At 46.9% G+C, this 11,632-nt stretch overlaps 1 protein-coding gene across 1 annotated transcript in view; it reads right to left on the bottom strand.

Annotated features, from left to right (window-relative positions):
- Window positions 1-1,196: 1,196 nt before the first annotated feature.
- The window catches only part of trim67 (tripartite motif containing 67), a gene marked incomplete at both ends in the record, with an annotated part of 62,760 nt that continues 52,324 nt past the window's right edge, over window positions 1,197-11,632 (bottom strand). Inside the window, 6 exons of the mRNA XM_080791015.1 lie at window positions 1,197-1,244; window positions 2,761-2,923; window positions 3,794-3,972; window positions 5,600-5,724; window positions 6,931-7,069; window positions 7,611-7,765. Coding sequence (XP_080647141.1) covers window positions 1,197-1,244; window positions 2,761-2,923; window positions 3,794-3,972; window positions 5,600-5,724; window positions 6,931-7,069; window positions 7,611-7,765 — 809 coding nt within the window. The remainder of the gene's footprint in view (window positions 1,245-2,760; window positions 2,924-3,793; window positions 3,973-5,599; window positions 5,725-6,930; window positions 7,070-7,610; window positions 7,766-11,632) is intronic.

Below are 11,632 nucleotides of genomic sequence, written 5' to 3'. Positions count from 1 at the left end.
TAGAGACTGTAAACATTGTAGTGAAGGTGGTCCCTTTCTTTTCACCCAATGACTTTAGAGACTGTAAACATTGTCGTGAAGTACGTGGTCCTTTCTTTTTCTCATTCTTCTGTATGACCCAAAGTTGAACGGTGCAGACAGATCTGAAGTAAATCCTCCTATAATACTAGTAAAATATATATTTTTTAAATGACTAAATGTCACAGCATACAGTTAAGTTGTAGCAGTCTTCTCAGGGCTCTGGGTTTGAGGGCAGATGTTTTTTTTTTTGTTTTTTGTATCTTTTTTTAGGACAGATGGCTTTGATGAGCAGCGGCCCATACATAGAGCAGTGAACAATGGCAGGAGGAGGAGGGTGTAGTGTGTAGCTAGCGCTGGTCCAGAGTCTCAGCGAGTCTCCGTGAGCCGCGGGGACGTTGTTTTACAGACGGGTAAAAGGGCTTTTATTATTTTCCTTTGCGTTATAGGCGTTAATTGTTATAGTTCCCCCTGGGGGAACGTATACGCGACACATTTCCTGGTCTAGGAGAGTCTGAGTGCAGAGGGGGAGTCGCTTTCCTCCTGATTCCTACCGGGGGGGGGGAGGGTTATCAACTGACCAATATTCTCCAGCGGTTGCTCCAAGCCCCATCCACACCAGAAAGCACGCTGGCTATAGGCCAGGCTATAGGCCAGGCTATAGGCCAGGCTATAGTGTCACAGCCAGAGTATAGTCTCTCTCTCGACAGACAGACAGACAAGACATGTTGACTCCGTCAAATTCCGAAGGAAAAGTGGGCGCTGTTTTTCTGGGTGCCCAGACTGCAGAGTGATGATTGATGGTGCATGGGTGTGAACGAGTAACAAAGGAACCCAGTATACTTTCCTTTTGAAGTGTGACTTTCACAGCCTCATTAAGTTCAGTCCCTGTAGTACGTACGGTATATATTCCACAACACTTGCCAAACAAAATCTTATGACTTTCCACTAATCCACTTCCATGTTGAAATGTCCAAGACCCACCCATGGTGCAGGGCAGGGCACCTTGAGGAGGGTTGTCTGTCAGAAGGGCAGAAAGTTGAATCCCGTCTGATATTTTTGGAATGAATGGTTCCACCCTGGGGGGGTGGGAGGGAGGGAGGGCGAAGCAGCCCCTGTACATGTGTGTGTAGCCACAGCGCCATCTGGAGGTGGAAGGCCGGCCCGGACCGCAGCTCCTACTGTTTGGTATTCTTTGGCACCTCCAGGCCTGTCAGTAGGGTGACCTGCGGTAGACAAACCTCTGATGAGATCATCACTTAAAATGACAGAGATATCCTTGAACTATATATAATGTATGTATAGTCACGCTTAAGGCCTTTTCATAGTGTGGATTTCCGGTGGTGAGGTGACCACCACTGCTCCGGTGGTGAGGTGACCACCACCGCTCCGGTGGTGACGTGACCACCACTCTGGTGGTGAGCTGACCACCGGAGCTGAAATAACGTGGAGCGGTGGTGAGTAAAAACAGAGAGAAGGGCTGAGGGGCGGTGGCGGTTGGTTTGCTCTTCACCGCGGCTCAGTGAGGTCATGTTGTAGTTCGGTGGTCACCTCAGTGACCTCATGTTGTAGTTCGGTGGTCACCTCAGTGACCTCATGTTGTAGTTCGGTGGTCACCTCAGTGACCTCATGTTGTAGTTCGGTGGTCACCTCACCACCGAAACTCCAGACTATATGAATAACGCTTTAGTCTGTACTGTTGAGTTGATAACCAGGGGTCCCCATTCGTTTCCAAATGCTGAGCGAGGACCCCCAGATAGCAAGAAATCAAGAAGGTTTAACATACACTATACTCATATATGCGCTACGTTAGGCATAACCATGTATACAGATACCTTCAATACTACAGTAGGCTATATATATATATATATACATATACAAAATAAACATAATTTATAAATGTTTATATGCGATAGTAAGGTATAACGGATACCCTCAGTTTTGAGCGATATGTACAGGAATAAAAACGCCTCCAATTTTTATTTGTATTAGTTTTTTGTTTTCCTCTTTTATCTAACTTTGTTGTGAGTTTATAGATCTGCTGTTTTAGCCATTTTTGTTCTTTGTTTTTTGTTTTGTGTCGCTTTGGTTATTTTTTTCCATTGTCTTTCCAATCGGTCCCCTGGTGCCCCCTGGTGGCGCCCCCATCCCAATGCCAGCTATGTTATAATAATTTCGCCCGGTCTTCGTTCACCGTGACAGCCAACCCGCCATTTGATGGGTATGCAAAAAAAAAACAGCAAATCTGTGCCTGGTCTGCTGGGACCAGAGTACGTGGTGTGTATATGTATGACTAGCTCTTCACAGAGATACTGATATTTGACAGTTTATACTTGCGCGCTCTGCTTGCGCACTAGTTGGCCATGTATGGCCTCCTAGTGTGTCCAACAAGCAAGTATGCACTCGACAGAGTGCAGTTCTAGTTTTTGTTAATTATGAATTGAGTGGGCATAACTATATATATGGTGGTTGCTTGTGATCTGACACCGACATTGAGGGTGTAATCACGTCTCCTTTAAAGATACAGTATATGTTACGGTAAACGTGCACAACATGCATGACTGTTGTGTGCATTTAAACACAGGAAAACATCTCCCTATACAGACAGGCACCATGCATTAGGACACGCCAATTATGCATTCATACACAATCTGCATTATATAGACCCAGTCTAACTTTGCTCGCACACGCACACACACACACGCACACGCACACACACACGCACACACACACTTCACTGACCTGTACGTTTCGATTGAGGCTGACCGCCGGCATGAAGACTCCCTCTAGGTTCTCGAAGGCGATTGGTCCGTGCTGCTCCTTGTTGACGAAGAAGGTCAGCGTGTGATTGGTCAAGTCCAACAGGATGCCCACCGTGGCGCCCTTACTGATCCCCCCCTCAGCCCTACGCACACACACACACGCACGCACGCACGCACACACACACACGCACGCACGCACGCACACACGCGCACACACATCCACGCACGCACACACACACACACACACACACACATCCGCACACACACACGCACACGCACACACACACACATCCACGCACGCACACACACACGCACACACACACACACATCCACGCACGCACACACACACAGAGAGAGAGACGGAGAGAATCACTTTGTGATTCCATCAAAGTCGTATGAAGTTGTTCATGTAGGAAACATAATGTAATGTTTGTGTGTTCAGACAAACACACAAACATGAATCCATTTTGGGGGCGGGAACCCCTTTTTGGTGTTATAGCATTGTGTTATGCTTTAGCTATTGGAAAAATAGCATGCAACCTGTTGGTGTGTGAGTTGTTGTGCATGAACCAGGAGAGGTTGTTGTCCAGGTATATGGTGTGTGTGTGTGTGTGTGTGTGTGTGTGTGTGTGTGTGTGTGTGTGTGTGTGTGTGTGTGTGTGTGTGTGTGTGTGTGTGTGTGTGTGTGTGTGTGTGTGTGTGTGTGTGTGTGTGTGTGTGTGTGTGTGTGTGTGTGTGCGCGCGTGTGCGTGCGCGCGTACCTACCTGTTGGTGTGTGAGTTGTTGTGCATGAACCAGGAGCGGATGGTGTGTGTGTGTGTGTGTGTGTGTGTGCGCGCGTACCTGTTGGTGTGTGAGTTGTTGTGCATGAACCAGGAGCGGTTGTTGTCCACGTACATGGTGTGTGTGTGTGTGTGTGTGTGTGTGTGTACATGGTGTGTGTGTGTGTGTGTGTGTGTGTGTGTGTGTGTGTGTGCGTGTGCGTGCGTGTGTGTGTGCGTGTGCGTGCGTACCTGTTGGTGTGTGAGTTGTTGTGCATGAACCAGGAGCGGTTGTTGTCCACGTACATAGCCCAGGCCTTGTCGTCCTTCCCCAGCATCAGGTCCTTCACGGTGTTGATGCGCGCCACTCCGAACGCCGGGTCGGGGTGGTTGTCGTAGCGATCGATGCTCACCTCCCAGTAGTGGACGCCCTATAGGGAGCGAGGAGGGAGGAGTCAGGACCCCCCGGACACCGGGATGAGTGACTGTCGCTGCAGTGCAACCATAGACTGTATAAAAAACAATATGGACAAAGCGTTCCCCGGGTCTGACATGGACGTCTAAAATGAAGCCTGTCAGTCCTTGAACTGTAAGTCGCCATATTTCTAGATCCGTTTGGGCTCCAGCTTGGCCCATTGGCTGGCTCCGTTTACTGTAACGGTAGCCATGCCCCTCAGAACATACGTAATTTAACATAATGGTAATTTTTTTAATAAATTGGGACCATAGTTTTCCAAAAAGAATATTATGACATGAGAAATGAGACTTTAAACTAGTGACTGGAAGCAAAAAGTATTCATGACCATGTTTATTAAGGTAATACAGTCTAGGTGAAGTTGGGCCCAAATACATGGACCTCTATGGAGCCTCTAAGGGGTTTTTTGGGCCCAATGACAGACAGCGCCACAACAGGCCATTATATGAACTTTCAGGATGTCTGTGTGACTGCCCCCCTGAGTGGATGGAGCTCGTTCATTTAAGTTGATAACGAGGCACCGTGTCGATCCGGCTCATCGTGCCGGGTTCTTATCGAGTAAAAGCGGCCATGTCTTTCCGGCACCCCAGAGCTTCTATTTTGAAGGAATCCCGGCACTGATTGCGTGTTAACTTGGTGGTTAATATGTGTACCGTCACTTTAAAAGCGTAGTTCCGTTTCCCCGGACAGCGCTGGTTGGTCAGGTATCGATAACCTTTTAGACCCACATGTTTGTGCCAGCGTGGACGATTACATTTATTTCTTGATCGCCTCTTGTGTTGATTGTTTAAACATGACGTTGTGGGGTCGCGGTGCTCCATAACAGGCTTGTCAATAAGCCCAAAAGCTTATTGATACCGGGTACTCCATAAGCTTGTTATATCTCGGGTTTTCGCCGATGTATCGGTTATCGAGTTCCATCCCCTACACATTACACAAGACAACCTGGATGACTGAAAGTCGCAGCTATAGTGCCAGATGTCGGTTTGTGTTCTGATGGCTCGGGTGTTTACCGTAGAGAAGTGGTTATACCTTGTGTTCTAGTGTTCCTTGTTCCTATATGTTTGTGTGTTTTAGCGTGTACTCTTATGTTGTAGTCTTGTTCCTGTGTTTCCTGTCTGCCTTGTTTGCTGTCTCCTGCCTTGTCTCACCTCCCTGTATTAGTGTAACCCTGGTCACCTGTGTCCTGTTTCCCCTCCCCTTATATACTATACCCTGTTCCGTCAGTTCCTTGTCCGATTATTATTGTAAGTGTTTACAGTGGTTACCTTAGAGAACGCGGCCGTCCCCAGTGGTTACCTTAGAGAATGCGGTCCCCAGTACCTCGTTGTGTTTACCTTAGAGAACGCAGCGGTCCCCAGTACCTCGTTGTGTTTACCTTAGAGAACGCGGCCGTCCCCAGTACCTCGTTGTGTTTACCTTAGAGAACGCGGCCGTCCCCAGTACCTCGTTGTGTTTACCTTAGAGAACGCGGCCGTCCCCAGTACCTCGTTGTGTTTACCTTAGAGAACGCGGCCGTCCCCAGTACCTCGTTGTGTTTACCTTAGAGAACGCAGCGGTCCCCAGTACCTCGTTGTGTTTACCTTAGAGAACGCGGCCGTCCCCAGTACCACGCGGTCGTCGTAGCTGTTACAGCTGACCGTCTGGTTCTCGTTGGACAACACGATGTCCCGGTGGGCGGACGTGGGGTCAAAGGTGAACCACGCCACTGGATGGGGAGGGGGGGGGGGGGGGGGGGGGGGCAGAGAGGAGGAGGGTGGACACCAAAAAGTCAATACTTTTGGCATTGTAGTAGAACACATCTAATTCAATGATGTTATATTTATTTGTCATATTACGACAAACAGTGAAAGTAGCCAAACTACAAGTGTCGCATCACAGTGTTTTTGCTATAAAATGCCTGACATAGTGGCAAAATAGGTACGGGTTTGTATAGGAAGGGGGCAGGGCAGCTGAAATGAATATCAAATATCTAAATACTGAATCCAGCAACTTAACTGTCTGCAGGGTGTTCACATAATACACCTTCTTCTTCTTCTTATTTTCAGATTAAGGTAAAAAAAAAGCTTAATCCAGCATTCTTCTTTAACCCATTTTCAGCGGGACCCCTTTTGGTGTTAGCATTGTTTAGCTATTGAAAAATAGCAGATCTACAAGCTCGTAGCGCGCCACCGAGTGGCGCGCTACGAGCTTGTAGGTCTGCTATTTTTGAAAAATCGAAAGAACGACTGACATAGAAACATAGCTTTTTCAGAAAACTGTGCAGGATGCAGAAGACATTTATATAGAATCTGATCTCAGGTCAGAATGGGTTAACTCTGACAGTGTACATGCTTTTTATGAACACTCGGGATGTACAGTGTAAAGATGTACAGTATAACTGCTTATTCATCAGATCTACCACATGGAGGGCCACAGCAGGGGAGGTGACATCAAATATTTACACACTCTCATACTCTCTCCGACACGCACGCACGCACACACACACATACACACTGATACCACTCTTCATATCTTCATTTACTAAATCTGTGTCAAGCAGAATGTTCATTTTGCAACAGCATTTTTGGGGCAAATGTGATGTGAGTTAAAGACGCTGTGGCCTCATGTTTAGATATGTGTTTATATACTGTCTGTCTGTCCTTTATATACTGTAGACTGTCTGTCCGTCTGTCTGTCCTTTATATACCAGCCTGTAATATAAAAGCCTTTTTCCAAAAACTAAATGAAAACGAAGTCTGTGCTTTGGAAAATACAGGTACATAAGACTACTACTACTACTACTATACTACTATTACTACTACTACTACTACTACTTCTTGTATAAATACTACTGCTACTAGTTGTCTCGGTACCGTCAGAGGTCCGCAGCACCACAGTCTTGTATAAATACTACTACTAGTTGTCTCGGTACCGTCAGAGGTCCGCAGCACCACGGTCTTGCTGTAGGGTCCGACACCGTGGGCGTTGTACACTTTGACCCTGGCGTTGTAGGAGGAGTTAAAATGGAGTCCGTCCACCGTGCACACCGTCTCCTTCCCCACGTACACCTCCTGGGACGCACACACACACGCACACACACACACATACACACATGCACACACACACACACACACACACACACAACATATTCAGGTCACATACCCACATCTGTTGACACACCACGACATTATAAAAAACAGTTCGTTTTAGTTCGTTTTGAGGACACACAATACAGTTTCAGTTTTTGTTTTTTTTATTTAGTTTTAGTTTTCATTAGTTTCAGTTAACTAAAATGTTTTGTTAATTCTAGTTTTGGTTTTTTTAAGTTAGTTTTAGTTAACTATTATAACCTTGGCGTGCGTGCGTGTGTGTGACTGTGTGTGTGACTGTGTGTGTGACTGTGTGCGTGCGTTCGTGCGTACGTGTGTGTGTGACTGTGTGTGTGACTGTGTGCGTGCGTTCGTGCGTGCGTGTGTGCGTGCGTGCGTGTGTGTGCGGCCGTGCGTGCGTGCGTGTGTGCGCGCGTGTGTGCGTGCGTGTGCGGCCGTGCGTGTGTGCGTGCGTGCCTGCGTGTGTGTGTGTGTGTGCGTGTGTGTGTGCGTGCACACTGACCCTGTACTGTCCTCCGTTGCCGTCGTCCAGCTCCAGCACGTAGCCCTCGACGGGCGTGCTGGGAGGCGCAGTTACCCTCCAGGCCAGAGTGGCGCTGTTGTTCCTCGTGCAGCACTTCTCCAGCTGCAGCAGAGGAGCGCTGGGCACCGAGGGAGCTGTCTCCACTGGAGGGAGGGAGGGAGGGACGAGATTAAAATACTTAGTCAATAATATAGTTATCTATACCAGTAAGACGCGCAAACGCGGGAAGCGAACGCAGCTGAGACCCTGCAGATCATGTCTGTCTGTCTGTCTGTCTGTCTGTCTGTGTGTCTGTCCCGCTGTTACTGTATATGTGGACCTGGCCCCTTTTGTGCCCATATATGGAGCTGAGTGATTGCTGATGCAACACACTCCATATTTGGATAGCGGGACAGACACACGGACACACAGACAGACAGACATGATCTGCTAGGTCTCATTGCGAACGCAGTGAGCACTTACTATGAGACCTAGCAGATCATGTCTGTGTGTGTGTGTGTGTGTGTCTGTCTGTCTGTCTGTCCGTGTGTCTGTCCCGCTATCCAAATATGGAGTGTGTTGCATCAGCAATCACTCAGCTCCAAAAGGGGCCAGTGATTTGTTTGTTGTGGACCTGGCCCCTTTTGTGCCCATATATGGAGCTGAGCGTTCGCTTCCCGCGTTCGCGCGTCTTACTCGTAGTAAGTGCTCACTGCATTCGCAATAAATAGTTAGTAGAAATAGAGAGATATAAAGACACACAAAGCAAAAATACACCACAGGGAAACCTTAAAGGGCCAGTCCATAATATACTCTCTCCGACCACCAGACTTTTCGTTGGAAAAGATCAGACTTTCATTCTTTCCTCCGAAGTATATAGAGTTCGGAGAGTCACAACAGATCTGGGAGGAGCGCAGCTTTCCGAAAACAAAAATTTCGGAGGAATGCGTTTCAGAAGTTGCGACTAGTGACGTCATGTTGTAGTCGTTGTAGCTTTCCGACGAAACGTTCGGTGGTCGGAGAGAGAGAGTGTGGACTGCCCTTAAATGGACTGCTTGTCTTTAACCCATTCTGAACGGGAACCCATTTTGGTGTTGGCATCATGCTATTGGAAATTAGCAGATCTACAAGCTCATAGCGCGCCACCGAGTGGCGCGCTATGAGCTTGTATAGGTCTGCTATTTTTGAAAAAAAATCGAAGAACGACTGACATTTTTTAGAATCTGATCTCAGGTCAGAATGGGTTATAATCAGACCAGTGTGTGTTGTCCAGTGGAAACCCGTATGAATCTGATCTCAGGTCAGAATGGGTTAAGCATCTGAAAGGGGGAATAAATAGACGCAGTGTTTGTGTGCGTTAAGTGGGAGGTGAGTCCCTCATGGACTCAACGGCGGTGAATCAGTCACAGGTTAAATGGTGTGAAGACGTACGGTACGTGGCTCCAATTAGAGCCCACAGAAAACACGATAACTCACCACACATAGAGCACCGAAGTCTGACGTCAATATCACTAGAGGGCGCTATATGTCCACGGGTTCATGACATGTACTTTTTTTTAATTTGCATTGTAATCGTCCCCATAGGTGGGATTTTATTTTAGATATTCCTCTTTAGATATAGAACTGCGTTTGAAATATAAACAAATCATCCCGGCCGTTTCACTCATATTATGGATTTGAAGAATCGAACGAGGGAAAACACTGATGTTACTAATGCTGCTGAATTATAGTTACAATGGCTGGGTTTCCCGATCGCATTTAGTGTAAGACTTGTAGTGCCGCGCATGCTCAGATGCGCTCTAGGCCGCACACAGAAGCCTGTGAACATAGACATTCCGTGCATAGGTGTGCCACGCAATGGTAGGCCTCAGGCCTGGTGCCTGGTACGTATGGTAGGCCTCAGGTCTATACCATCTGAGCCCTCTAGGGCATCTGAGCAGGAGCAGCACTACAAGTCTTACGCTAAATGCGTTCGGGAAACCCAGCCATTTTCACTATAGAAACAGACCGCATCAAATTCGACTGACTGATTGATATAGTCGTAAACGACACAGACAACACCTCCCCGACAACATCACCGAGACAGTGTGTTTATTTCTTGGATCACAATTCTTAATATGAAACGGTTTTTTAAGAGGAACCCGTGTTGTTAATATTCTCCATATAGAGAAATGACTTCCGTGAACCAGGGGATGACGTAACAGGACTTCACTGCTCTATACAAAGAAGAGGAGGGGCTGTTTTTTTTTCAACGGTCACTTTTTTTTCCTTTCTCGACTCTGGTTGTCGATAACTTATAACGGTCAAAAACACAGGAGGAGTGAGGAGAGGGGGGACGGTGGCAGACATTGGTGACACAGCAGGGCAGTGCCTACGGTAACGGACATGACGGGTTGGGTTTAGGGAGGAGAGGAGAGAGAGAGAGAGAGAGGGGCTGTGTAGGAGAAACAGAGGGGTGTTGTTCTCACATATCTCCGACCGTGATGTCCGTCATTTCTTGGAGAAAACCTCTGTAGCCAACGTGGCTCTCTCTTTGGATTCTCGCGCATATAGCAGTGAAGAGACGATGTTACGACTATAGTGAAATGTTTGGGTGCATGTCTTTTTTTTCCCAACGTAAACAGTCCGACCAGTGGCGTGCACAGTCACATTTAGAGGGGCAGGTGCTCAAGTGGAAAAAGCGGGGCACCTTGTGCAGCGCGTGGAACCGTCCGGTTGCCTTAATAGTGTGAGATTTATATAGATTTTGGGGCATAAATAATATATTAGAAGCTTTTTTTTATCAAGAATTGATCAATGTCACCATGGTCCACATACTGTACAGCGTACACTGTATAAAAATAAATAAAAATAAATGTTCTTCAAAAGGGCAGGTGGGTGCTTTAGCACCCCCTGGTGTCTATCTGTGCACGCCACTGAGTCCGACGGGTAAATGGTCCGACTGTGAAGGAAATTGCTAGGTTTTCTTTTTAACTTTTTAACTTTTTTTTTTGTTTGCGTTAAGACAAATTGGGGCCCCTGAAGATATAGAAAGGCTTTAGGTGATTCGAGTATATTTAACCCATTCTGGGCGGGAACGTTCCCTTTGAGGGGTTAGCATTATGTTATGCTTTATAGCTATTGAAAAATAGCAGATCTACAAGCTCGTAGCGCGGCACCACTCGGTGCCGCGCTACGAGCTTGTAGGTCTGCTATTTTAGAAAAATCGAAGAACGACGTACTGACATACCGGTATAAAAACATAGCTTTTTCAGAAAACTGTCAGGATATACAGTATAGAAGACATTTTTTAGAATCTGATCTCGGGTCAAAATCGGTTAAAACTTGTTGGGTGTCTTTATCTACAGAAGACGGTGAGCGCTGTATTCAGCGGCTCAGCAGACGGTTTCATTCATCAGGTTTGGGGGGAGATATAATAAGCTGTCAAGGTCATCAGGGAACCATGCAAAAGGGAGAAATTAAACGGGTGGATAATATCGTGGAATAGTTTATAAGTATCTCTGAAATACCTCCCGGGATCAGCTGGAGCAGGCATTCTGTCTCGCTCTCAGCCTCAACAACACCTGCCGCCTGCATTTGTTTCAATAACGGAGTCTCCTGCACATCTGGAAATAATGGTTTTGGGATTTGTTGCCTTTTTTTGTTTGTTTCTTTCTCTCTTTTTCTTTTTGAGTGGTGCAACCACTCCTACAACCAGCAATGTCCGTGTACCTGTTTGTGTACCTGTTTGTTTGTCCGTGTACCCGTTTGTGTTCCTGTATGAGCACGAGTATGTGACTTATTAATAGCAGTAGGGGGCGCCAGAAACAGAGAGAGGGGTTGTGCTGTGTCTCTAATGAGAGAGAGAGAGAGAGAGGGGAGTTGCACCACTTGGTTCACACAGGTGTGATTTTTTTTAATACAAAAGAGGCTCAGCTGGAGGCAGTGGAGACCAAAGGAATCGATAGGACCTTGAATAGAATGGAAACAGTCTTAACAGTATAGGTGTAGTGAGTGTAATATATAGCCTGTAATGAGTTCTT

The sequence above is a fragment of the Protomyctophum bolini genome (assembly GCF_963924005.1).
Source record: "Protomyctophum bolini genome assembly, chromosome: 19".
Lineage (NCBI taxonomy): Eukaryota > Metazoa > Chordata > Actinopteri > Myctophiformes > Myctophidae > Protomyctophum > Protomyctophum bolini.
The sequence above is the reverse complement of the archived record's forward strand: the minus strand, read 5'-3'. Positions and strand labels throughout refer to the sequence as shown.